Source organism: Vombatus ursinus, unplaced genomic scaffold, assembly GCF_900497805.2.
Source record: "Vombatus ursinus unplaced genomic scaffold, bare-nosed wombat genome assembly UNPS02009994.1, whole genome shotgun sequence".
Classification (NCBI taxonomy): Eukaryota; Metazoa; Chordata; class Mammalia; order Diprotodontia; family Vombatidae; genus Vombatus; species Vombatus ursinus.
This window is the reverse complement of record NW_020949772.1, coordinates 8547964-8575756: the sequence shown is the minus strand read 5'-3', so window position 1 is coordinate 8575756 and position 27793 is coordinate 8547964. Positions and strand designations below refer to the sequence as shown.

Sequence of the window (27793 nt, the reverse complement as noted above, 5' to 3'; positions counted from 1 at the left end):
ACAAACCTAGGAACACCTCTGCTAAATTACCAAGATTAGGATAAAGCAAACCACTCCTCGGCCATGCATGCATGAAAAGCCCTCTCCATCCCAGAAGGGTGATTTCATATTAGATCAACATGACTGATGCTTTCACATTTGGTCCTGCACAACCTGTTCCAAGAATAAATCTTATCAGTTCTAATGAGCATAAAGAACCATGCTAAGTATCTCAGGCTCTGAGAACCCCAACCTAAGAGTCATGCAAACATAAAGAAAACCCAAGTGTTCTTGTAAAATACTCCTCATACACACTCATGGCTGAATTTCCTCACTGGTGTAGCAGAAAGCCCCAAACTGGGATTCAGAGGTCCTGGGCTCAAATCTCAGCGCCTCCCCTTACACTTGTCTGCCTTCCTGGTCAGTTTGAGCCCTCAGGGCCTTCAGTTTCCTCAACTACAGAATCAGAGATTTGGAGCAGAGATCAAGGGTTCTTAACCTGGGGTCTGGGAACTTAGCTTTTGGTATTCTGATAGATGTATTTTAATAGAATTGGTTTCCTTTGTAATCTAATGTCTCTTATTTTATGCATTTAAAAAAATTACTCAGGGAGCCCCTAGGCTTCACTAGCCTGCTAACAGGGTGCACACACAAAAGGCCAAGAACCCTTGGGCTACATGTGCCCCAAGAGCTTGAAATTCTATGCTAATTAAAAGTTGGTTGTACAAATATTTTATTAAATATTATATCCATTTTATGGATAGTGAAATTGACACCAAGTAACTCATGAAAGCTAAGATTACCACTAAAGTCCATGCTGCCTTGGGCTTATTCTATGAGAGGGTTTCTCTTCCCATCTAAATGATTTGAACATTAACTGTCAGGCAAGCATTTTAATGCAATTACCAATCTGTAATGCTGCAGAATGGAGGGAGAAGCCCACTAATACACATTTAAAGCCTCAGAAACCATCAGCTAAACAGCTAAATGAAGACCTGTTTGTTTGTTTTTTCCCTAGGAAGGAGGAGCTGTCCAACAGCCGTGCCATTTCTGAGGCAGGGGCCCGAGTAGCAATGGTGGAGACTATGGCCCTGCTAAAGTCTTCTCCTTGGCTGTCATTCCGGACTTGACTACAGTGGCCGCTCCTCGATGCCCTTGGCTTCAGTGACCCTGCTGGGAGATTCTTCCTCTTCAGACTGGATTGAGCTAGCTTGCTCTCCACAAAGGGCAACCCTCAAAGTCCAGTACTGGGAGGGGAGGGTGCTCTCCCCCTGAATTTTATTTGAAGAGCCTCCACTCTAAGGAGGCTGACCTCTCTTACATGCAAATGACTCGTCACAATGGTTTTGTTCAATGGTTTTGTCGATGATCTGGAGGGAGGCCAAGATGGCAAGCTTATCAACTTGGTAGCTGACATGAAGCCTGGGGACACGACTGATACACTGGACAAGAATCAAACTCCAAAAGGCAAGACCGACAAAACAGAGCAATGGGTCAAGCCCTGTAAGATCACATTTATTCTGGCTGAATAGTAAGCTCTATACCAGGGTTTTAAAAAATCACCATACAACTACAGGATTGGGAAGGGAGTGGGCAGCAACACCTGCCATATCACAGTTCCTGTGGGGAAAAAAGTTGTGCTCAGGTCCCTCCCATCCTTGAGAAATGTTTTCTTGACCTTTCAACCCCTCAAGTCATCACTTCTTCCCTTTCCTAATCAAACTCCCAGAGAAAGCTGTTGACCCTTTGATGTTTTACTTCCTCCTCTCTCCATGAGAATGTTTCCCAGTTCTCAATGATCTGCAGTTGCTAAATTTGATCGCCTTCTGAGCTGACTGCACACGGTCCACCCTGAGGGATCCCTCTGCTCCTGGTACTGGTCTCACCTGGTTCTCCTCCTTCTCAGTCTCCCTTAGCCTGCACACCTCCAAATCCTGAGTGACCCCCAGGGTCCTGTCCTGGCCTTGCTTCTCCTCTCTGCTGCTTCGGCTCCTGAGAACTCAAGAGTTTTCCACCGCTTCATTTTTGTTTCTACATAGACAATTCCTATCTCTCTATGCCCAACTCAAAGGTCCCTCTGGAGCTCAAGTGCCACCTCACTCACTAGGGTCCGCTACACGGATGTCCTGCAGACACTTCAAGCACATGTCCCAAAATGCCTGATCCTTCTCTCCCTCAACTTTTCTATTTCTTTTGGGGGCACCATCACCTTTCTAGATACCAAGATTTGTACCCCAGAGGTCATGCTCAAGCCTGCCTCCTGACCCCAGTGGCTATCTTACATTGAAAACACACACACACACACACACACACACACACACACATGCCTGTGCACACTGTCTTCCCCATGACTTAACCCATGGCCAGACCTTGTAAACCTACCACTGTAAATCCATCCCTTAGTCTCTAATCACAAGGCATCCCCTCCTACCCCCTTGGCCATCCCCTGGAGCACAGGAGAATGCTGGACATGGTACCAGAAACCCTGATTTCACATTCCAGTTAGCCAGTCAGTGACTCTTGGTCAGGTCAGAGATTACAAGTAACCCCCACAGGCCTCCATTTCTTCAGCTGTAAGAAGAGGTGGTTGCACTAAATGGACTTGAGTCCTTTCCACTTGTAATCTTTGATCCGAAGGCTTCCCCTGGCTTACTCCAATACCACCTTCTTCACTGGTATCCCTGCTCCCAATCTTTTCCTTCTCCTAACCTTACACAAAGCAGATGAGTTAAACTTCCTAAAACAGAGACCTGATCATTTCACTCTCCTCAGTAACCACAAATGGCTCCCTACTACCCACAGGATAAAAAGTTGCTTTGTTAAACATTTAAAGTCCTTTACTGGTTTCGACCAAAACACGACGACGTTTGCCTCAGATCTCTCATCTTGCTGCCCCTACCACGCCCTCTGCATTCAGCCTCCTTGTGTGTGTTGTCCCCCTGTAGATGATGAAGGCTTGAGGGCATGGATCTTTTCTGCATTTGTATCCCCAGTATTTAGTACAGTGCCTGGCACATAGTAGGCACTTAGTAAATTATTATTCATTCAATATTCCTGTCAAAGCAGAATGCCACCAACTGCATACAACACTAAGGTTTACTACAGATAAATGCGCATGATGGTTAAACCAACAGTACAAATTCTGGGTTTATTTTTGCCTTCTACAATCTTGCTAACATCATGCAGCTGGTTAGTGACGGGCTCAGGAGCAGACCTGTCTGGGGCCTCTGTGAGACCCACCTTTCTGCTGTGCACAACTGCTTGAGAAAGGTGAGCTCCCACACGGCCAAACGTGCAGTTTGTCACAACCGTCTGGTGTTAGAGAACATTCACCCCTGACACTCAACTATTTGAAATTGGTTTTTTTTCCTCCTGAATTAATTCTGAAGCTGTCGCTACTGAACATCTGGTATTAGATCAAAGGTCAAACAATGCTGAAGATCACAAACTACAATCCCTTTCCTAAGGTATGTTTCTAAAGTGAATGCAACTAAGTGCATGTTAGCAAACTAAGAGATACAAATTTTAATCTGAAACACAGACTCGCTCCAGTCTAAAAGATAGTCATCAAGTCATCCACATCCTTGTTCTGTGGTGAACACCCTAGAGAGCACAGCCTCACCGGGGCCATCAGAGGGTGAATGACCTCGGCAGCACACTCCAAATTCCATCAGTCCTGGTGCCCAACACGAAAGTTCTGGGGCGGTCTCATCTTCCCCTACTTGTAACATGCAAGGAGATGGTCCTGAAAGCTTTTAAAACCCCATGTGTCCATTTCCCACAAAATCAGGTCTGGTCTTTGCTCTGTTTATCAACCATCCAGAGAGAGGTCTGTCTGGAGGGTGTCGATTAAGGGCACCCATTTTCGACAATAAAGTGCTGGTCACAGTCTTGTTTCACTGGCCAGCCCATTTTCTTTGGTGCCTTTGCAGTAGCTACTTTTCTCCTTTTCCTTTTGTTTTGCCTGTTGCTCCTTAGAAAGCATGCTGGAGCAGAGTCACCAGCACACCTAGTCCATTAGGAGTGGTCCTCAAGCGCCTCGTAACAAATGGTCCTACCAGTCTGGCCAGACCACAGCCACAGATTGACTGGGAATTCGAAAAGCTATCAAGCTTATCCCCACCCTTCTTAACCAAGGACTACAAAATGGTCTCTTTCCAATCTGGAGGATTTGGACACAAAATAGCAATGCCTGCATCTCCAAAGTAATTCATTGAGAATGTGTACATAACAGTGGAAAAGGCCCAACTTCTAGCAACTAGCTGTGGGCCCTCTGGGCCCAGCACCCCCTGCAGCATTAAGAGTCCATGATGCCGCAGCTTAAGAGTCAGGTAACTCAAGAGATACAATTTCTAAAATGTCGCACTTTTGGCAAAATGGCAGCAACTTTTTATCAGTTTGATGCTCATTCAATTTATTACTTTGAATCACATAAATCAAAGATTATTATTATCTTTATTTAGAAAAGATGGTTGTAATTAACTGCCAATATGCTGGGTTCAATTAAATTACTCTTCTTTATTAAAAGTAGAATGGGAAAAAAAACCCTAACAAATTTAAGTGATACCATATTAGATTATATATAATCACTTTGCCAATCTTCAAGCACTACAGCTTCAAGCTTGAGGCTCCTGATATGGCAATTGGGCTGAGGGGAATTAGAATAGAAATTGGAAACCTACCCCTTGGTTATTTCTGCCACTCAACACTGACATACAAATATCACTGGCATCTTGCCTAAAAAATTTATGCTTCAATAGGTATCCCAGGGAGAGATGTTCTACCAATTCCTTACATGGTCATCTTTCTGCAAACGCCAAGTCAAAGGCTAGCGCTCCCAATATGCTTATATCTATCTGAGACGCTTATCTCCAGGACTGGCTAAGGCTCCCTAGCAAACCGCACCTCACACCCTTCTCTCAGCCTCAAGGATTCAGTCCTTCTTCGGACAGTTCAGAATGTTAACGTATTTTTCACTGAACGTATACAGTTATTTAGAATGCCTCAGCATGGTACTGAATGTGACAGATAGACAGCATATTTCAAGGGATACTGCCATCTGTCTGATTTACCTGCCCAGCTACTGATATGAATGACCCAATAGATGCTATTTATGCCAATGCTTAGGGAGGGAAAAGCCTTTAAGTTATATGTTGCCTGAGTATCAACAAAGCAAAGATAATTAAACTACTTTATACACTTTAAATGTACACAAACTACTTCATCTAAAGGGAATTTTCTAAACAAATCAGACATAAATAGAAGTTATTTGAATAAGCATATAGCAAGTTTTTTTTCTTCTGTCAAGTTAAATACTTCATCCGACCTACCACTCTGTAAATTTTACAGCGCCAAACACAGCTGTTATACTTTGATCCATTCAACAAGCACTTATAAGCACCTACTACGTGCTAGGTACTCAGATACAGAGCCTAAAAGACAAGTTCCCTGCCCTCAAGGAGCTGACTTTCTATTGGGTGGTGGGGGTGGGAACAACACTACAAGTCCATGGAAAAATATGAAATCTATTCATAGTAGACCCAAAGCTGTTTGTGGGAGGAGGGGCTAACCCTGGGGGTGGGGCTGAGGGAATCAGGAGAGACTTCCTGGAAGAGATGGTGAGGGAGAGCATTCCAGGCCTGGGGGCAGGAGAGGGAATGCCATGCAGAGCACAGCAAGGACAATCTGGCTATAACATTAGTCAGTAAGTGCCTCCTGTGTGCCAGGCTCTGAATGCCAGGGGCACCTCTAGTTTATCCTGGGAGGCCTGAATGAGGGGGGTGGCTTTGTGAGCAGAGAGCTTGGGGAGCAGAAGTGACATGCCTTGGCAAAAGACCGCCAATGGAGGGAGGGGGATAGAGAGTTAGGAGTAATACCATGACCGAGGGCTTGGAACATGAGTGGGGCCCACATCGGTGGTTCCCTCATCAGAGAAACAGGCACGTGACAAAGAAAGGAAGGTCTGAGGCAGGGATGGATGGAGCTTACGCGTCCTGGCCAAGACCCATCTTGATGGTGATGCAGGCCCGGAGCAGACTCTACAGATCAGGCAGGCAACTGCTTTGGGATGATGCTTGAACCAAAGGGAGCTGCTGAGCTCACCAAGACAGCCTGTGCACATAGCCCTGGGGCATTCACTCTTCTGCATAAGGAGGAAACTGAGCAGAGGCCACTCATGGAAACATGGAAAGGAGAGAGCTGAACATGTCCACTGCCACAGTGAGGTCAAGAATGAGGTCTGAAAAAAGCCCAGAATCTGGGGATCAAAGACATCATGGGGAGCCTTCAGAGCAATATCAGTTGAATAAGGTTGGAAACCAGATGACAAGGAGGTGAGAAGTGAGTGGGAGGTGAGAGAACAGAGACAACAAGCAGAGTCAGCCTTTTCTAGGAATTTGGTGGTGAAAAGCTGAGCCAGGACAAGCCCTGGAGGGGAAAGTATGACCAAGAGAAGGTGCCAGTGAGTAAGGGGAGCACGACTTTTATAATTACCTGAATTTACCTTACAAATATTAACCGCATGTGCTTCTTAAAGCATTTTAAAAACATGATGAGTCTAGAAGACTAAATGAGTTTTGGGTGAAACATCTAAAACATGCCCCAACAGGATGCTCACACCTCTTGACTCAAGTCCAGTAAGGCCAGAGTCATGGAAAAACAAAAACCAACCCCATACATACCTGCCCCAACATCAAAATATCCCATTTTCTGTTAGGGATGGTTTAGTCTATCAGAGAGATGTTTATCTTCATGTCAGATTTTAGAATGAAGGCCTCAGGAAGGAATGAGAGAAGTGAGTCAAAGGGGGATTCATTTCAGGACCTGTTTAACCACAACCTAGAATTCACAAATTCAGAAAGCTAGAAAACCACTAAGGCAATGTAAGAGCCCCAAACCTGGCAGCTTGGAGATTCTATGACCTGGATACTGAATTCCACAAACTCCAGCCACCAAAGGCCAGCTGCACATGGATAGCTGCTCCTTTCACCCTCATCTCAAGCATTCGCCAGTTGGTCTTTTCATCTGTACTGTACCCTTCAAATCTCTTTGGGGGGTGGAGAAGACTGAGCATGCGTATGTTGAAAACTATATTCAAAATACTGACCTACTTGAAAGAGTATGTTTCTTTTTTCCCTAAAAGTCAGCTCTTTCTATATCATAGCAAGTTAAAGGCAACACCCCAAAAGCCAGCACCAGTTAGAACGTTAGAACAGAAAGGACATGTGCTTAGTGGACCTATGTCTACAAGCTGGGGGCGATCTCCCTCCAAGTCAGAAGCTATGAGAACACTGGGGGTAGAGGGCTCAGGACAGGGAGAGGGGAAGGGGGATGGCTCCCCTGGGGCGATGGACTCTGCAGTGACACCCTGGCTATAAAACTTGGGTCAGGGATAGAAGCGGTACCTGCCTCCCTTACCTTGCAGCAACGAGGGAGCTGTTGCTAATGCTTCTGCTGGGGAGACCCAGCTGATCCAGCTCTTTTTAAGAGCACCTACGCCACCCTTACAAGTCAGCAGGCCCAGATGAGCTGAACAAAGGCAGCAGAGAAACTACCAGAGGGACTGCTGAGCCACTCAGACTGAGGTGGGGAAGAACGGAATGGAACAGGACAGGGGCAGCGAGCTCAACTTCAATTCTCTAGCAAAATTCTGGAACATCTAATTAGAGACAAGAGCCGGGAAATAGTTAAAAAAAACAAAACAAAACAAAACAAACCCACACCAAGCGGGATCACAAAGGGCCAACATGGGCATCATCAAGAATGAGTCACACCACAATCACCCGACTCTCCTTTTCGACAGGGTTACGTGAAATGCTATGGAGACAGTTTACCCAAACCACAAAAAACACCTTTATAAATCTCTATAATAGTTGTGTAGAAGATGAAGATGTGAGCGCTCTCTCCTCATACAATGAGGTGAATTCTAGACTGGTTCAGTGGCCAGACCTGGAGAGCAGTCATCAGTGGTTCCATTTCAGTTTGTTAGGTCTTCAGTGGAATGAATGCCCCTGAGATCTTGGCTTTGCCCCAGGCTATTTAATGTTCTTATTGATGACCTGGGATAAAGGACAGACTGTTGCCTTGAGCTATATAGACTGAAATCCACCTCTGCCTACATATATCTATCCTGTGATTCTCATCCAGGCCCTTCCAGAAATCTGCCACAGGGGGTCCTCCCCCAATGTTGGAAGCCTTCCATGCCTTCTTCTGATGTAGCAGGGACACCAATGGAGTACCTGAGCTGTCCAACGGCCACCCCACCGCCTTGCCATGGGAGCAGTCTAATACATGTCATCTTCCCAATAATACCTTTCACACCTGTTCCTTTATGAAGCACCTCATTGGTTCTGAGTCACTGATTAGACCCACCTACCACACACCTCTCCCCTGACCACATATTAATTTTCAACTCTTTGGAGACTGTTGTATTCAACTGACAAGTATTTATTGTTTGTGGGCTGGTCATATATTTTACATACTTACACACACACACACACACACGTATTACATAATTAATCCTGTAACACAATATTCTGGTCTGTATTAAAAATGCACCTTATTTTGATAGAGAGCACATAGGCATTTGTGCCATGTTTGGCTTTTCAAGGTCTCCTTCCCTCTATCTCTTGCCTCATTCAGTAGTAACTTCAACATGGAAGGCTGGTGTCCCCCCACTACTCTGCAGAAGATTTTTTAAAAATAGCAATCATACTATGAACCACTACCAGCACTGGCCTCCCTCAGCAGGGCTCTCCCCAGGGAGAAAGAAAAGGCAAACAAAGACCAGGCTTTAGTCACCCCATACTCCATGGCATGGCATTCGCTACTTTGCTATTATCGAGAGAAATGAAGTGACTCAACCCCAAGCTGAGAAGGAGCATAAAGACAAAGGGATGTAAAAACATTATGTGTTCTGCAGCAGCAGCTCATTTCTGGGCCTAGTGGGTGGGTGGATGTGTGTGTGACACACAACCCTTGGCCTCTTACCTCCCTTTACATGCTAGGGTCCCTTAGGACAAGCATGACAAGAGCCAGGATTTGAAAAGATCGACAAGCTAGAACCACTGGACTGAACTGAGTAAATGATATTTATTCCTATTTACTTTCAAGTCTTCATATGACAGTTCAAAAAACTCACCTCCTAAGTACAAGGTGGGGAGGCAGCTGGACAGAGGACTGGGTGGAAAAGATATAGCAGCTTTAATGAACTACAAACTCAAAGCCAGCAACACAGCACAGGGCCCCCAAGAGCACCAATGTAATTTTACACTGCATTGAGAGGCGAGGTTTCAAGGAAAAAGGAAGTGGGAGAACTGGTCTACTCTCTGGCCTGTTCAGACCACAGGTGGAGTGTGTGTTCCATCTGGGGTGCCATATTCTAAGAAGGAAATGGATAAGCTGAGGAGGAGGGCAATCAGCATGGTAAAGGGCCTTGAGTTCATGCCATTTCAGAATGGACTGAAGAAACAGGGGATGATTAGCCTGGAGAAAAGAAGACTTTAGGAGGAACATAAAAGCGTCTTCAAGTATTTGAAAGGCTGTCTGTCCTCTGGGGAAGGGATTACACTTGATCTCTCTGGCCCCAAAGGGCAGAACCAGGAAGGAAGAGAGAAAGCTACAGTAAAGAGGCAAAATTTGGGCCTGACCTAAAGAAGAATGTTATAACAATTCTGGTGGTTGTCCCCAAGTGAACGGAGCTGCTCCAGAGGGTAGTGATTTTTCCTTCCTTGGAGGTCTTCAAGCGAAGGTGACTGATCCTCTTGACTAGAGAGGTGGTGGGAATTTCATGTGGTCCCAGTAAAGAGCCATGGAGTTGAACTCAAAGGACCTCAGGCACTTACCGTTTTGGGCCTACACTACTCTGAGAGCCTTTCAAACTCTCAAATTCTGCTAGTCTGTGACTCCCCACTCTTATTCCAAGTCAGCTCAGATTTCCTAGTGCCATTTCCTTAAGGGACACTTTTTCTTTATTCCACTAAAAATAATCCAGCTCTCCTTTATTTATCCTTTCAAAAGAGGCTTCCAGAACTTTATTCTTCCCCTTGCCCTCTTCTGTGATCTCTTTCCCAGAGAGCTCCTCCTGAACATTGCCATCTACTGAGGTAAATTAAGAGCAGTGGCTCACTGATTCAACGTTAGAATGGTCTCTCCAGCTAAGACTGGTTAGGAATTAGAAATGGCTTAATATCCTTATCAGGCTGACAGAAGATGTGTATTCTGCCAGGAAGCTGAAAAGGGGCTTATTAAAAAAAAGTCAGAATAATTCACAAACCCTTAAATTATGCAGCGTGACTTAGCACACTCCACCCACCACATTTCATACAAAAGCATCAATGACAAACACTTTCATTTCCTTTGCTAATAGAAGCACCTCCACAGAGGGGTAAGAAGTCCCATACTGCACGTGGGCAGACAAAAAAAAGGGCCTGAATCCTGGCTTGGCCACCTACTAGCTGTGTGACCTTGGATGAGACACTGGAGCCCTCTGTGCCTCAGTTTCCTCTTCTATAAAATAGAGTTTATAGATACACCACCCGCATCTTGGGGATGTCAGGAGGAATGGTCTATAAACCACAGTGCTAAAGAAATGTGTGGTTGTCATTTTTAACTCAGACAGTGACTAAATCACTTCCCCTTCCTGGCACCGTTCATTCCACTACCTCTAGTACTCAAATCACCAGTACTGGTTACAATATTAATGGTACAATATTAAAGCCTTGCTTCAGGAACAACGCCCCCAGCTGATAATGATCCCGAGGACAAAGTAACTTCCTTCCAAAGGCCACTGCCCATTGAAGGCCCACCGGCACAAGAGGGAGCTGAGCTGGCTGCCATTCCAGTAGACTTAATGGAAATGACCCTCTGCTAACCATTCCCCTCTAGCCAGACCATTAACAAATAGGACTGCTGAATTTATCATGAGAATAAAAGTAAATTAGATGGTAAACTCACTCTGAAAGGGCAGGAGCTATCTCATCTTTGCTAATCACACGGGAGATACACAGTGCTGGCAATCAATAAACAAACATCTAGCAAGGACACAAAAAGAGGCAAAAGACAGTCCCTGCCCTCAAGAAGCTTCCAATCCAATGGGGGAGAATACATACAAGCAAGCCATCTCCAGGATAAACAGGAAATAATGGAGAAGGAAGGCACCAGAATTGAGGGGGTGGGAAAGGCTTCCCGTAGCAGATGGATTTTAGTAGGGACCAAAAGCGCCCATACAGGTGATGATGGACAAATCTGCACAATGACATAAAGCCACCTCTGGGATGCTCTGCCTGTTCTTTAAAGCCCAAGGTCTTTGGCATCCCCCAAGGACCAGAGTCATCTATGCAGACACAGGAGAACCCTCTGAGGTCTCTCAGCTCAACTCTCTCATTTTACCGATGAGGAAATGGAGGCACAGAGGTTGTGTCAAGAAATTATTCTCCAAGATAATATTTATTTATGGCTCTTTTATGAGAGAAACAATTTGGAAGTGACATCTTGTCCCTTCAACCTAATTCTCATGGGTAAGACCAAGAAGTTTGGTTTTTTTTTTAAACATTGTACAGAGTATGAAAACAGAAAAAATTCATGTCCTTTACTTTCAAAGCCTTCAAACATTCACTACATCCAAACACAAAACATTAAAAATTTCAGCACCATTCCTGAACGCTGGTATTCTAGCACAAACAGCATGCACAAACCAGACCAATAAAGTAATTCGAACAAATCTTGTACAGAAAACTTTAGTAGTCAACGTGTAGGGGAAGATGCCAAAACGCTTTGAAACATATAATTCAGGAAACAGCAAGGCTCTGTTTTGATGCTGGCCTACTCCTAAAATGTGATAATAAGATAATTCATATATGCAAGGGCGCTCATTTAGGTGTAATTACAGATAAACACACAGACTTAAGAACAACAAAACACTACAAAGCAGAATGCTTAAATGCATAAAAAACCAAAAACACCCAACTACTCACCAGCTATTTCCACAATATCCCCAGGAACTATGTCTTTGGCTTTGATCCGCTGGACACTCTTCCTGTCCTGCCGATAAACTTTGCCCATTTCAGGTTCATATTCCTTAAGAGCTTCAATTGCATTCTCAGCATTTCTTTCCTGTAAGAAAAAATAACATTAAATGCCTACCAACTAGTAGTTAAAAACAAATGGAGGAAAAAAAGACATTTGAAGAAGTGTTGTTGATGGCAGTATCACCATTAATTAGCAAAGCAAAGCCAGATTGTGAACTATCAATCTCTTACTGTCATCGCATTAGCGAAGTCCCTTTCTAGGTCAAAAAGCTAATCAAATTTAGAACCGCTAAATCCAGTTAAAATTATAGTCCAGAAGAATGTCAGAAACCCGTGTGGTCAAGGTCATTCTGTGGTTCAAACAATTCACAAACGTCAACGTCATTCTGATGAAAATCAGGTTATTCAAGACTGCTCATGGTCTTACACTACAAATAGAAGCATTCTACGATCTGATCAAACAGATCGAGGACAAGAAAAAAGGAGGGAGCAGCAAAAGTGCTTGGACACCCTCTGCCCTCTCCAGGCATTTTCAGAAGCCAGGATCCATGTGGTGTCCCCTCAGATCACAGAACTAAGAGCTGGGAACCTCAGAGATTATCTAGCTCAACCCTATTATTATATAGATAAAGAAAATGGCTCAGAGCCATTAAGAGACCTGCCCAAGGACATACTGACCTTCCTTCAAGAAATCACATCACTTCCCACAAATCCTAGAAATCACTGCCCCAGAAATGCTGCAGACATCTTCTAGTTATCATAAAATGACCCAATTGATCACATTTGATAGTAAGCTTCATCTTATAAAGCATTTTTGTCAGGGATATTCCCACTCTAGCCTATCCTACACACTACCCCCAACATGGTTTTCCGTAAGTGTAGATCTCACTCCTTTGTTTAAGATTTAAAGCCCTGCACTATCTGGACTCAGCCTGATTTTCCAACCTCACTGGATGTTCCTCCCTGCTGGCCAGAGCTCTCTGCTCCTCATGTCCCATCTATGTACCTTTGTGCCGCCTTCGCCCCCATAGGATTCCGCTTTTCCTTTAAGACGGAGCAGAGGCACCATCTACGCCAAGTCTTCCCTGACCCCTCCCTTACCTAACTGTTAGAGGCCTGATTAGGTCCTAACTACCTCATTTTCTTTATTCTATATATATTTGAATATGTAGCCTATGTCTAGCTCAGTACCTAGCACAGAGTTGAAAATCAGAATAAATGCTTGATGGCTGACTGGGCCCTCTTCCCTCCATACTCATTTGGTGACCAGTTACCACGGGTTTAATGATTGCTTCCATGCTCACTGGTAACTACCAGACCTCCATATACAGACACAGTCTCCCCTTCCAAGTTTGCAGTCCTGTGCCAGCAAATCTAAACCTGCTTATTGGACGGTTCAAACTCAATGCCTAGGGGCACCTCAAACTCAACACGTACAAAACAGAAGTCATTCTCCTATTTCTGTTGAGGGGGACCATCCTTTTGGTGACCCAGTTCTAGACATCTGTGAAATCATACTCACTGCTTCCATTCCACATTTCAAATTGGGGCCAAATCTTGTCATTCTACCTCACAACCATGCCCTCTTCCCTGCACTCCTAATTGACCTCCCTGACTCAGGTCTCTCCCCAGTACAACCCAAGCTGTCAAGTGATTTTCCTAAAGGAGAAGCCTGACCACATCCTGCTGCCCAATGCCCCCCCACCCACTCAGCTGACTCCCTATTGCTCCTGGGCCTGGCTTCTAAAAGCCTGCAATATACATCATTTCCTTTCCAACCCTCTGTGGTCCACCAACATTAATCTTCTTGTTGTGTTACACCATGCCTTGGTATTTGATACACGCTATCTCTAGAAAGTTTCTGACCCCCTCTTCTCCTCTGACTCTTAAATGCCCTTTATAAGACTCAGCTCCACCAACATCCTCTACATGAAGCCTCTCAAAACCCCTAGCTGCTAGTATCTTGCCCACACACAGTCATGTATTCATTTTGTATAAACACTTATAAATGTATCTGTCTCCCTGACTGAACAGAAGTTTTTGTGGGCAGGCAGAGTTTCATCTTTTGTCTTTGTATCTCTCCAGCACACGGCACGTTTGTTGCTGTTCAGTTGTATCCAACTCTTCATGATTCCATTTGGGGTTTTCTCAAAGATACTGGAGTGGTTTGCATTTCCTTCTCCAGCTCATTTTACAGATGAGGAAACTGAGGCAAACAGGGTTAAGTGACTTGCCCAGGGTCACACAGTCTGACACCGAATTTGAACTCAGGAAGACGAGTCTTCCTGACTCTAGGCCCAGCACTCTATCCACTGCTCCACTTAGCTGCCAACAAAAGCATCTGGTACATAGTAGGCGATTAATAAATGGTTGTTCAGGCAGTTCTCAGATGAAGAAATTAAAGACATCTATAGTCATATGAAAAAATGCTCTAAATCACTACTGATTAGAGAAATGCAAATCCAAAACAACTCTGGGGTACCACAAAACACCTATCAGATTGGCCCACATGACAAAACAGGAAAATGATAAATGTTGGAGAAGATGTTGGAAAACTGGAACACTAATGCATTGTTGGTGGAGTTGTGAAATGATCCAACTATTCTGGAGAGTAATTTGGAACTATGCCCAAAGGGCTATAAAAATGTGCATACCCTTTGACCTGGCAATAGCACTTCTAGGGCTATATCCCAAAGAGATCATACAAATTGGAAGAGGACCCACATGTACAAAAATATTTACAGCAGCTCTTTCTGTGGTGGCAAAGAATCGGAAATTGAGGGGATGCCCATCAACTGGAGAATGGCTGAACAAATTGTGGCATATGAATGTAATGGAATACTACTGTGCTATAAAAAATGATGAGCAGGCAGACTTCAGAAAAACCTGGGAAGACTTGTCTGAACTGATACTAAGTGAAGTGAGCAGAACCAGGAGAACACTGTACACAGTAACAGCCACGTTGCGCGATGACTAATATTGATAGACTTAACCCTTCTCAGCAATGCAAGGATCTAAGACATTTCCAAAAGTCTCATGATGGAAAATGCTATCCACAACCAGAGAAAGAACTATGGCGTTTGAATGCAGATAGAAGCATACTATTTGCTATTTTTTTCTTCTGTTGAGTTTTGTTTCCTCTTTCTGGGAGTTCCTCCTATCAGTTCTAATTCTTCCTTACAATATGACTAATGTGAAAATTTGTTTAACAGGAATGTATATTGTACAGCCTACACCAGATTATGTGCCATCTTGGGGAGGGAGGCAGGAAGGGATGGGAAGAAAAATTTTAAACTCAAAAGCTTAGGGAAATGATTGTTGATAAATCAAAATAAACTAATTAAAAAAAAAAGAAGAAAAATAAATAAATAAATAAATAAATGAATGGTTGTTGATTAGGTATGCCTCACTCTGCCCAATTCATTCATCCACAGAATCCCAGACGTAAGAGCTGGTTGAAACCTTAAGAAGGCTATTTAAATGGAACTAAAAAGGTCTCCCCCAATATATACTAATATATTAAAGTTATGCTAAACTGAGAAAAACTAGGTTTAAATACAAGAAGGAATCTTACAATTTAAAGTAGTCTTGTATATACAAACACTCTGATCTTTTTTTTCGTTTTGTTTTAGACAATTGGGGTTAAGTGACTTGCCCAGGGTCACACAGATAGTAAGTGTTAAGTGTTTGGTCTGAGGCCAGATTTGAACTCAGGTCCTCCTGATTTCAGGGCTGGTGCTCTATCCACTTCACCACCTAGCTGCCCCCACAAACACTCTAAAAAATCAATTGAGATGTTCATATATTAGGTTTGCTCAAAGTACTTGTGGGTGGAGAAGACGTACACCTGTGTTTCTGTGCAACTGGGCAATCTGCTACATATCCTAAATTCCAAAGCCCAAACCAATAAAGTCACCTTTCCATGTCCCTCTTCCCCTTGCAGGGATAGTTTATGCCTCACTGAGGTTTGGGGAAGAATTGTGAGCACTGATGAGGCTGGGTTATAAGCAAGTTTAAGAAATTTCCTTCTTTGTCAATTCAGGCAAATTCATAGTCACTTCCCTTTGCCTACACTGGGGATGTGTAGGGTGAAGAACTTCACCAGACAGCTAAAATTTAAGTAGATTCTTGAGAGAGCACTTAAGTCACACTTTAACACACCAAAAATGAGCAAAGAAGTTTTCTCAATAAGAACATGGAAAAGCTTAAACATTCCAAGTTTCTAGAAACAAAAGGCCAATCAACGCCAATTAACACTTGGTACATTCCCTACCACCATCTTTAAAAAAAGAAGTTGGAGGAAAAAAATTTTGTTTTTGTTGTTTGGGGGGTGGGGTTAAGGAAGGAAAGAAAGAGAAAGGGGAAAAGATAAATCACCGTACATAATTTAGCCCCAAATTGTCTAAGCCAATTAAAGAATTTGGGTATAGGAGCTTGGCATAAATGAATACAAGCCAACCTAGTTTAATGGAATGGAGAGGGAAGAAAGAAAGGGGGTTGGGGTTCAAGAATATATTCTGTACATGTAAAGAATGCTGAAGGTTTTGTTTTGTTTTTAGCAGCATTTTATTTTGGGGTAAAGGGAAAAGTCATTGAATAAATCCAATCTTCCTATGCAATTCTATCACAATAGAAATGTGTTCTCTCTACATTTTCATCCTTGAAGGACAATTATATTTGAGAATATATAAAAACATTATTTCAAGGGGAAGTGTTACTACTTTAAATGTTACCAGAAAAACCAAATCATGTTAAACGTAAATGTATTATTATTAATAATAGCTAGCATTTGGTTTGCAAAGTGATTTACAAATATGATTTCATCTGATCCTCACAACAACCCTGAGAGGTACTGGCTATTATTATCCCCATTTTACTGATAAGGAAACTGAGGCAGACAAAGGTTAGGTGACTTGATCGCTGAGCCCCAACTTGAACTCAGGTTTTCCTGACTCCAGGTGCAGTACTCTACCCACCTCACCACCTGACTGCCAAAATTTGTCAAAGGGAGAACAGGAAAAGCTGACATTGATAATGTCCAAAGGTTCGTTTTAGGAAAGCAAACCTTTGAGGCTGCCCCACTACTTAAGTGTTGAAGTTCAAGATTTTAAGCCCAAGAGTCCTGACTCCGCCATATCACAATCCCTAGCATTAAGATCATGAATGCCATCATTCCCATCATGTAAAGGGAACAGACAGTGCCCCCAGGACTGAAGAGCCCGGTAACACTGTCCCCAGCCCCATCATTTCTTCCCAGGCATTATTCACTTGTTTCCCCTCCCTCTCCCTTCTCCTGGACCACCTCACTTTGCCAACTCCTTTTCAAGACATCTCTTTGCTACCACCTCAGCCCAAGAAGCTGAGAGTGAGAATGGAGAGAGAAACTTGACCCCAATGTCTTAGTGAAATACACACAAAGGTCAAGTCCCATGACAAAAAAATTTGCCCCAAAAAAATTCTACAAAGCTTGCGGGGCCAGCCTCCACACTCCACCACCTATTAACACTTGTTCTACAAGCAAGAGAGCTGCAAGCGAGTGCATGGAGTGGCCCCCAGCGCTGCTGTCCCTCCACCACCAAACTGATCTCCCGTTTCTTTCCTAAAAACGAGCTCTTCCTTTCGCTTCCTCATTTTCTCCAGCTCAGAACGACCTTTGGACATGCGGGTCAAAGGCCAGTCAAGCAGCCAGTCAGTCTTAGCAAACAAATGATCGAATGGGGCCGATCACCACTTTGCAGCTTTTTGGGCAGGAGTCACTGCCTCCCATTCTAGCCAAACTTCTGCAACAGCTCCTCTGGCTCCCCAGCCTCCCCTCCTGCCCAGCCATCCCATGTCACAGCGCTCTTGGTATCTTAAGATACTTTGGGCTGCTGATGTCTCCAAGTGTATCAGCGTCTACCTGGAATACAGGTAAAGCAATGGTCCTGGAAATACTGCCAACCCATCTACTTCCATTACCGTCCTGAGGCACTAATCCCCACCTCATCTTGCTTGCTGTAGGCCTCTGAGCTTAGCTTCCCCCTAGACACTGCAAGGGACACATGGGAAGTACAAACCACGGGCCCACAAAACAATACAGAAGACATTCCTACTTGACTTTGAAACACAGTATATTACATTTTTGTGGTAGATTATTGTCATACAGGCCATACTAAATTTCTTTATTATTACTACTGATTTATTCTGTATTGTACGCTCCCGGAGGAGGAGAGACTTTCTTATCTGTATTTCCAGAGCTCAGCACAGAGCCTGGCACAAGGCAGGCTCTTAATATTTATTAAGTATACTTGATTATAATCCATGAGAACAAACTGGCTGAGTGATTGGAGGGGGTAAAGAGAGCAGCATGCTGGGGAAGGAAACCATACTAGCATGAACAATTTGCTGCATCTACTCCATGAAGCACATGCCAAAATCACAAATTGATGTTGAGGTCCTAGAACTGTTTCCCAGGAGGCAGGAAAACGATCTTCTAGCTCTCTGTAAGCCAGGTAGCTTCTTAGCAAGCTACCCAACAGAGAAAAAGTAAATTAAAAAAATCACAAAAGGGGAGAGAAAGAGACAGTTTTGCTGCAGACAAAAAGAAAGACCCAGACTGCTTCCTTTTACTGAGTCCCTACAGAAGATTATAAATCTTAGATGAGAATAGAAAGGGACCTGCTTCTGGAATTAATGAGAGGACGGGTTAACACCATCACCCACTAGTTACACTGCAAGGGGAAACATTCAGGCTTACCTGCCACACACCCACAATGGCATTGGCCACTAAGATAAGCAAGATTACAAAAGGCTCCACAAAAGCTGTGATTGTTTCTTCACCTTCTTCAAACCAGGCCAGGACCTGCAAAGGAAATGATATTTGCTGCAGTGAGCAGAGCATACTCTATTCCACTTTAAGGTGCCACATGATTGTTCTTAACGTCCCCAGAAAAAGCCCAAGAACAGCAGGGTGTTTGCAGCCAGCACCAGGCTGCTCATGACAATTCATGGATATTCAAAATGTCACCAAAACTATCTACTGAGTGTTTCAGCATCAGCAGAAAAATACAACCACATTAGTTTTCAAGGCAGCCAGAGACATGGGTTGTCACCATCCTAGTTCCCAAACCCTCATCTGGATTGTTCTAATGACCTAGCCCCGCTACCTCCAATCTGTTCACCCTGTAGTCTACAAAGCCCAACTAAACTCGAAGAAAAATATCTCTAACCATGCCATCCTCTTGGCTAGAAAACCAAAAACAAGAATCCTGCAAAATCTCAATAGCTCTCCATTACCCCAAAGTATAACCTACTTTAGCTGGTGTCCAAGGCCTTCCATCCCTATCTCATCCTCTCTTACCCAACTGACCATCCTGCACTTGATGGCACCTAGAGTCTTGACTCCAATCAATCCTCTCTTTCATGAGACCCTGATTCCTGCCTGAGGGCTCCCTTAACCCAAGAGCAATCTCTTTCTTCTCCAAGCCATCATAACACTTTGTATCTCTCAACCCTTTCAATGATTAAAATATTAATCCTAAGTGTTACAAAGCACCTTCTTCACAACCACCAGCAAAAGAGGAGGAGACTGAGGCTCCCAGTTGACTCACCCAGAGTCACAGAGCTGGACATTTATCTGCTCTGTTAGACTCTACTCTCCTTGAGTACAGAGTTGAAGTCTTATCCTTCTTTGGAGCTCTCCCAGGATTTACCAACACTAGCTTTTGAGAAAAGTTATATATAATATCTAAACCAACAACACCTATTCCTAACCGAAAACAGCCAAAGAGGGTCGAAGAACATAGTAAAGAAACTCGTTTGACATCATTTGAATCAGGAACTATTGGTCAATATAGTGCCTTGTCCATAGGGAGCAGAAATGGTGGCTAAATTAACATGGACAATAATATACTAAAAAAAAAAAAAAAAAAAAAAAAAAAAGACGAAAGCCGAGTATCATTATATTCTCAAAGCAATTTCTAGAGTTCAAATTACCATTCATGTACAATCCAAAGGGGAAACAAGTAATGAAAAGTATGCTAAAGAGACCAGTTAATTAAAAATTATTTAAATTCTCTTAAGCAGTAGACATGATCATGTAAGGCATGGGAACAAAAGCAACAAATGATATTTCAGAATATCTGGGATTTTTACCCCAAGTTTATTTTTCAGATTTCTTGAAAACTGGTTGAGAATAAAACTACTCCCAGGCAGTTCAATGACTTTTTAAAAAATAGGTTTTGTTGATACACTTTTTTTTTACATCATCTGCCTTCCCCCTGTATCTCTCCCTCCCAGAAAGCTATCCCTTATAACAAAGAATTTTTTTAAAAGGGGAAGGGAAAAAAATGAGCAAAAATCATTTTTAAAAAATCAGACATTTGCAATGTCAGGAAAAGCATTTTTCAAGAAGTATTCAGACACACAGCACAACCCCAGGGCAGCTATAAGGCACAGTGGACAGAGCGTCAGGCCTGGAGTCCGGAAGACCTGACTAAAAATCTGGACCTAGACACTTCCTAGCTGTGTGTCCCTGGGCAAGTCATTTAAGTCTGTTTGTCTCCTCTGTAAAATGAGCTGGAGAAGGAAATGGCAAACCACTCCAGTATCTCTGCCAAGAAAACCCCAAATGGGGTCACAAAGGGTCAGACATGACTGAAAGGACTGAAGTACAACAAAGCCCAAGTTCAAACATTAATACAGGATTCCAATTAAACCAGGTAATGATGGGATCCTGTTAAGACGTGTGCGCTACAAAACCGAAGACCAGCAGACATCACCCTAACCCTACTGGTGCCAAAGCTGGCATTACGAGGTCAACCATAACACCTCTTTAATTGAGTGATAGGTGAAATATAAAGAGTTCGAATTAAAGCATTCCAATATTTTAGGACAAAGATTCTGTATTTGAAACAAATACTTGTAACAGCGGCTAATCAGAGTTCAACCAAACTAGTTAACAGGCAGCGAATATGTTTTTAAACATTTTTGGAATTAATGGCAATAAAAATACACCTGGCTAAAAACCTGGCCACAAGAAATCAGTATGGTCCTATCCAATGGGAATTCAGTGCCTATTTAGTGGTTGTAAGGGCAAGGCACAGAGACAAAAATGGGGAAAAAATTGGAATATGGCCAAATTTCCAAAAAGATACTGAGAATACTGAGGCAGGCAAACCCCAAGAAGAGAATGAGAAAGGGCCCAGCGAGGCCTGGGAGGGCCCAGACAGCCTAAAAGCAGTCTCTCCCTCACTCCCAGGCTCTCTGACACACAGCACACTCCTGCAGCCCCTGAGGATCAGGCCGAGCGCCAAAAAGACAACTTCTCTGAGGAAGTGATAAACTGTGATGGATGCAAGATCGCAGCTGCTCCGCTGCTAGCCTTCTCAATGCTTGCCAAGGAGAGCGAATTAGAAATAGGAAACTTAACTCTCCAGCTAGGGAAAAAAAATTGTTGGACTTGAGGAGGAACCAGGGCCTTTCTTAAAGGTCAGAGAGGCATTAGCAACTCGAAGATAAGCTTCGCACCTTGTTAGAGAGAGGCTGAATTTCCTTCTTGGCAGCAGGTGGCAAGGCACACATTTAAGTAACAAACTACAGGCCTTTCCTGGCCTCCCCAGCAGGTTGTGTCTTCCACGCTAACGTTACCTCCCATGTACTCTGTACGTAACTGTCTTCTGCATCAGAATGTAAGCTTCCTGAGGACAGGGACTGGCTCACATATTGCCAGCACTTAACACCTATGCTTCAATAAATGCTTGTAGGCACTGATCTAGACTTTTCTCTTTAATGTGAGAGCAAGACAATGTTAGTTTGATTAAAAAATTTTTTTCCATAAAAAAAAATTTCACTGTGTTTTTCCTTCGGATACAAACTTAACACAAAAGACTTCTATTAGATGAGTATTGTGGAAGAATAGAAAGGATCTATGAAGATGTACTGATTATTGCTGATAGAATTCCCCTAACAGGCTTACCTTTAAGGACAGGAAGTAGCTGCTAATCATTTCTATTACAAATAAAAATAGAAAAAACTAATAACAGAGCCTTCAGTATAACCAAGGATGGAAGAACACATCAAAAGACAGTCAACCAAGTATGGTTTATAAGGTTAAACAGGAAAAGCAATGTTGATTTCAGACTATAAACCCACAGGAATCAGCATCACTAACCACACTGGAAGCCAACCACATACAACTGGCTAGTCCAACCAACCCAACTATTTCTGTGAACCTGAGTTCAGTCCTCTGTTCTAGAACCTGGGGAGTCAGGGAAGGAGGGGGCCTCAGAGAAGTATCAGTGCTGGCACATCAGAAAGGGGGAAAGGCTTGAGAGGTTCAGGAAAAAGGCAAGCCAGAGGCTGGGAAGAGAACTGGAAATAACAGTAAAATGGAAAGCAGCTTATGAAGAGGTGACTATCGCATCTGAGATAACTGTGGCTTATCAGAAGCTGGACTAAGTAAATCTATGTAGGAAAAAGAAAAAAAAATTCCTAGCACTTTCCCACAAATAAAAAGGTAGACAGCACCAAACACTGACCTTAGAACCCCAGGGCGACTCCATTTATGTTCTCACTCCTCTGTGTGTGTGTGTCTCTTTCTTCCTCTGACACACACATACATACACAATAATTCTAGATGAGGGCCTTCCCAATGTACTCTTTGGTGAATATTGCAGCTAGGTGGCATAGTGAACAGAGTGCTAGGCCTGGAGTCAGGAAGATTCATCTTCCTGAGTTCAAATCTAGCCTCAGACACTTCCTAACTATGACCCTGAGCAAGTCACTTCACCCTGGTTGCCTCAGTTTCCTCATCTGTCAAATGAGCTGGAGAAAGAAATGGCACTCCATTATCTTCACCAAGAAAACCCCAAATGGGGTCACAGAGAGTCGGACACAACTGAAGTGACTAAACAAATCCCTAAGCCACCAGTGTAAAAATAATTGCAATTTCCTATATTCCGCTATAGCAGAACATTAACCAGAGTTAACAGGTTATTCTCTGGGTTAGCATGTCAAACAGTCACAAGAAACATCCCATAAATGTTTAGGCGAGGGAAATTTTTACAATCTAAGAACAACCAATTACCCAACACATACTCCCATCTCTATCAGACATGCATCAAAACTTCACATTTACAAAATGCATTTGTTAAAATAAAAGAATTAGACATCACTTTTTTTTAAAAGAAGCTAATGTAATAAGAAATTAGTTATATAGCACAGCAGTTTTCTTCTGCCTCTTCATATTGCCTTGTTCAGCTACTCAAATTTAAACAACTTCCATTTTCAAATTGTTTCCCAGTCATTTTTCTCAAGGAATCACAGAATTCAGAGCTGAAAGAGGCTTTGAGTAGCAACTTATCTAACCTCTTCATTTTATAGATGAAAAAAAAAAGGCTTAGAGGCAAGTTCACTGGCTCAAGGTCACACAGTTATTAAATAACAGAACAGAGATTCGAATGCATGACGAGACTCATTGTGCTGCAGGCCCCAGAGAATCAAAATTCAAAAAAGATGACAATCCTGGACAATTCCCAGCAGTGACCACCACAAGAGAAGTGGGATGGAAAGGTCAGAGAAGATGCTGCTTGAAATACTCTGAAAATGAGTACATGAATTCCAAGAAACCATAAACTCTATTAAAATTTCACAATAAACTATTCTTTCAACATCCATCACATGCTAGGGTTTAAAATATACTATACTATATACAGAGAGAGAGAGAGAGAGAGAGAAATATCCTACATTTGAAAGAGAACAAATCCTAAATGAGACCCAACCATTTCACCAGCTCAATTAAGATTTCCAACACTCATGTCTTTGCCTTTGTGTTACCAACATCAACTACTCAGCAGCTAAGATTAATTTTGCTTCAATGTATACATGACCTCACTTTTGATGGAACATCTCAGTGATCCCCGGGGGGCCTTGTGAGCCCCAAGTACAAAACTGTGTCGGCCCAGAAATGAGATTTTAAAAAACGATTTCAGCCATCTAAAGGTGTAAGACGTTCCCCAGCCTAAATATTCAGTCTGCCTTATTTTGTGAAGTTTGATCATATTTGATTCTACTTCTCAACCAACCGCGAAGAGTTCAAGGGAAGGCAGCAAAGTTGTTTCCCATGAGCTTTGGCTGCCTTCTGTTTATTCCTTCTGTAAACTATTCAGGACTATCAGCAGTCTCTTACTCCCTGAATGAATCCACACCGCACTTACAGTTAAAAGCTCAAGTACATGTTAGTGGTAACAAGCTGCTGATCCTTCTGAAATGCAAACCGATTAATCTATACCAAAGAGGATTTGAATTTGTTCAGATATGTTGGAGTTAAACTATATAATTTAAGTTTAAAAATATCGGGGAGAAGAGCCACATGAGGAGGTAGGGAGCAATTCAGTAGGCTGAGCAAATCATCTGCTATGACATCATGCCTCAACTTTCCTCCGAGAGTCCAGAATCCAAGGGCTGGACCCTAAAGGTAATTAATGGTACTGTCATGGTAATTATGACACACACTGTACTTAGTGGGAAAAGGCTCATTTTAGGGTAACAGCACCAAGATTGTGTCTACTGAATGTTTGCTCCTCTTAGATCTACCATTTGGAAAACAACTCAGACGTCTCCGGTTCTAAGTCAACAGCTTGGCCAATTCCTCAAATCTCCTTCTGAGAAAAGACAGCTAGAGGAAAGATGAAGGTGGCCCCTTTGGGGCAGCTGGTATCTAGCCCAACTGCCAACAAACTCACCTCCAGTGGGTTGTTTGGGGGTTTTCTAAAGCCACGCCTGGCTGAAAATCGGAGGCACACACGCCACCTGAGCATACACAGTCACATCAGGCCCAATCCCTCCTGTCCTCAAGTTGTGGGGGGGGGGAATTTTTGTGAATGAGATTTTGTCCAGAGAATTGAGTTTTCAAAGTTCTCCTTGCAATTCTTCAAGGGCCTCCATCTACCACATTATACAAACGTTCTCTGGGCTCAAAAAAAGAATAACCCACATGACGATTTCATGACGAAGAGAACAACTCGGTTAAAAACTTATCAAGAACATTTTCGCCCCCATCACCTCCGGAGGCTTTCATTCTTTGCATCTCTCTCTCTCTCTCTCTCTCTCTCCCTCTCGTTTCTTAGCAACCCCACTAGCTCTTACATGCAAGCGGAGACTCTCTGGCTCACACAACCAGGAAACTGCCCAGTTCTAACATTGTGTCCATGGAACAGGGCAAGCCGAACTTTGTCCTGTCCATCTGAGGAGTTCTATCTGTTTGGTACTCAGTCAAATCAGGGAAAGTTTGGGGGGGGGGGTCCAACTTAGATGAACATACCACCACCCTGAAGGGCAGTGACCAAATTTGGTCAACCCCAGAGCCATCACTGGCGTCATCATTCTTGTCCCCGTCAGAAGCAACTGTCACCTTGCTATTACCAGAAAGGGAAAACAACTGGGAATATTCCTTTGGTGAGTGCTATTTACAGATGACAATGACCCCATCATCATCTTCATGTGATCTTACAACTTGTTAATAAGGAGAGGTCAAAATTCAAAAATAAAATTTAAAAGACCTAATAATTGAAAAAAAAAAACTTTGGCTTTAGAAGCTTATTTGGCTCTACAATATGTGTTTGGAAAATCTAATTAGCTTTAACCTCCTTAGTTTAAAAAACAAAAACAAAAACACCCCTCAGACTGAAACATCCATTTACTTTCTAAAAAAAATCAATAGTTTACATTCTACGAATACAAATGGTTAACACCAAGACAGTACTTTGACGTTACATTTTTGCTTACTCTTTTCTGCTTTTAGCTTTACAACTTTTATCCCTGCAATATTTGGCTGACCAATACTTTAAAAAAAAAAGAAAAAGACATTTTTTATACTTACAAAAGATATGCAGGCTGCCAGCAGTAAAATTCTAACTAATAAATCTTCAAACTGTTCAATTACAAGCTCCAATAAGGTTTTCCCTATAATAAGAAATGCAAATTATTATAATAGTTACCTTAATAGCCTCAGCAAGAAACAATGAAAAAAAAACTTTTAATCAAATGACTTACCTTCTTCTGCAGGCAATTCTGTAGAATGCAGAGATTTGCAAGGAACATGAGAGAAAGAAAAGAAGAAAACGTTAACATTCAGTTTTTTCTCCAAGAAAAATTGTTAAAATTTAAACACCTTCCATTCTGGAAGACAAAAGCTTTAGCTAGAGTAGACCAACGACCATCCTTTCTGTAGGTGACAATTAACAGAAAGATACAAATTTTTTTTTGGTTAATGACCTTGTGCCTACATTTCAGAGTGAAACCCAGCCACCTAAGGAGGGGACCCTAAAAAGGAGACATGTCAGTCAGGTCACCTGCCGTGTGTGTGTGTGTGTGTGTGTGTGTGTGTGTGGAGTGGGGGGGGGGGTGACTCTGGGGAGCCCAGAAGGTCAGAGGGTTCTCTAAGTCCTAAGCCCCAGGTCCACGGGATTTCTCCTGACAGCTCATTGATCAGTTTCTCATTCCCCAGAGAAGGGCTGGAGCTGCGTGGGTGATTCACCAAGGCACAAAAAGAAGGTCAAGGAAAAGGGGCAGGCATCGGATTGCGGTGGCCCTCCTGAGCCCCCCTCCCCACGTGAGGAAGGCTCCTCGGTTGGGGGGGGGGGGGGGTCGCTGCGAAAACCCGGGCGGGGAAGCCCGGGTGGGAGAGACCCACGAGGTGGAGCCCCAGTCAGCCATCTTCCCTCTCTCTTAGGCCGCCTTCCCAGCAGATGCAGACTCCACACGCCCAGACTCCCGGCCCCGGCCCCCCGACAGCCCCCTCCTCTGTAGAGGGCGGGGGAGGGGAGCCTGGGGACCCCACAAGGAGGGGCTGCCTTCTCATCCTCCGGGAAGAGCCCCAAAGAAAAGGCTACGGGAGGCCCGGGCATGGGGGGGGGAGGGTGATTGGCTGAAAAGCGTTGGTCCCCCTCCCCTCCTGCGCAAAGAGGAGAACATACTAGGGTGAGGGGCGGGGGAAGGGAGGGATGGGCCTGGACCCCCAACTAGGAGGCGCTATCTACTGCCTCTCCTCCGCAAAACGGTAAAGGACCCCAGAGGCACAAAGGGGGGGCTTGAAGAGCGTGGGTACAACCCCCCCCCCAGGGCCCACTGCAAGGAAAGGCTGAAGCCCCTCGGCGGGCGTGTGTCAGGCAGCCCCCTCCCCCTCCCCTCGCCGCAGCGGGCGAGCAGGCGAGCTGCTGCGGGCACGCACCGTTGGAGCCCCAGCGCTCCTTGAGCTTCTTGACCTGCTCCAGGCTCAGCCCGGTGCTCTCGTTGACGCCAAAATAGCCGAGCACCTCCTCCACCGTCTTGGTGTGCGCGTTCTCCATGGCTGCGGAGCCCGAGCCCGAGCCCGCCCGGGGCCGCCTCCGACTCCTCCCGCCCCGCTAGGACGCGCTCGGCTCGGCTCAGCAGCAGCCCAGGCTCACGAGGGCCGCCGGCACCGGAGGAGGCGGTGGCAGGGCGGGTGGCAGCGCTTTCCACCCCCCGCACCCCAGGAGCAGCAGCAGCAGCCGCGGCGCCGCTGCCTCCTCCTCCTCCTCCTCTGCTGCCTCCTTCCGCTCCGCCGAGCGCTGAATCACCCCACGGGCGCCCTCCCCCCCGCGGCCCCGGGGCAGGTGACACCGCCCCCCGCCCCGCTCGGCTCGGCTCCCCTCTCCCGGCTCCTGCCCGAGCCCGGGACGGTGCCCTCGACCGCCAACCGCCGCCCGGCACGGCCCGCGCCTCGAGCCTCGCTCGCCTGCCCGCCGGCCGCCGGCTGGGCAGTGGGCCCCGCTGTCGGCCCGGCTCCG

General features: G+C 44.3%; 1 protein-coding gene across 1 annotated transcript in view; it reads right to left on the bottom strand.

Annotated features, from left to right (window-relative positions):
• ATP2A2 (ATPase sarcoplasmic/endoplasmic reticulum Ca2+ transporting 2) overlaps window positions 1-27381 on the bottom strand; it is a 62947-nt gene extending 35566 nt beyond the window's left edge. The window contains exons 1-5 of the mRNA XM_027853453.1: window positions 27214-27381; window positions 26037-26054; window positions 25864-25946; window positions 18742-18846; window positions 11952-12090 (exon numbers count right to left, since the gene is read on the bottom strand). Of these exons, the coding sequence (XP_027709254.1) occupies window positions 11952-12090; window positions 18742-18846; window positions 25864-25946; window positions 26037-26054; window positions 27214-27331 (463 nt within the window). The 5' untranslated portion in view covers window positions 27332-27381. The remainder of the gene's footprint in view (window positions 1-11951; window positions 12091-18741; window positions 18847-25863; window positions 25947-26036; window positions 26055-27213) is intronic.
• Between the last annotated feature and the right edge of the window lie 412 nt (window positions 27382-27793).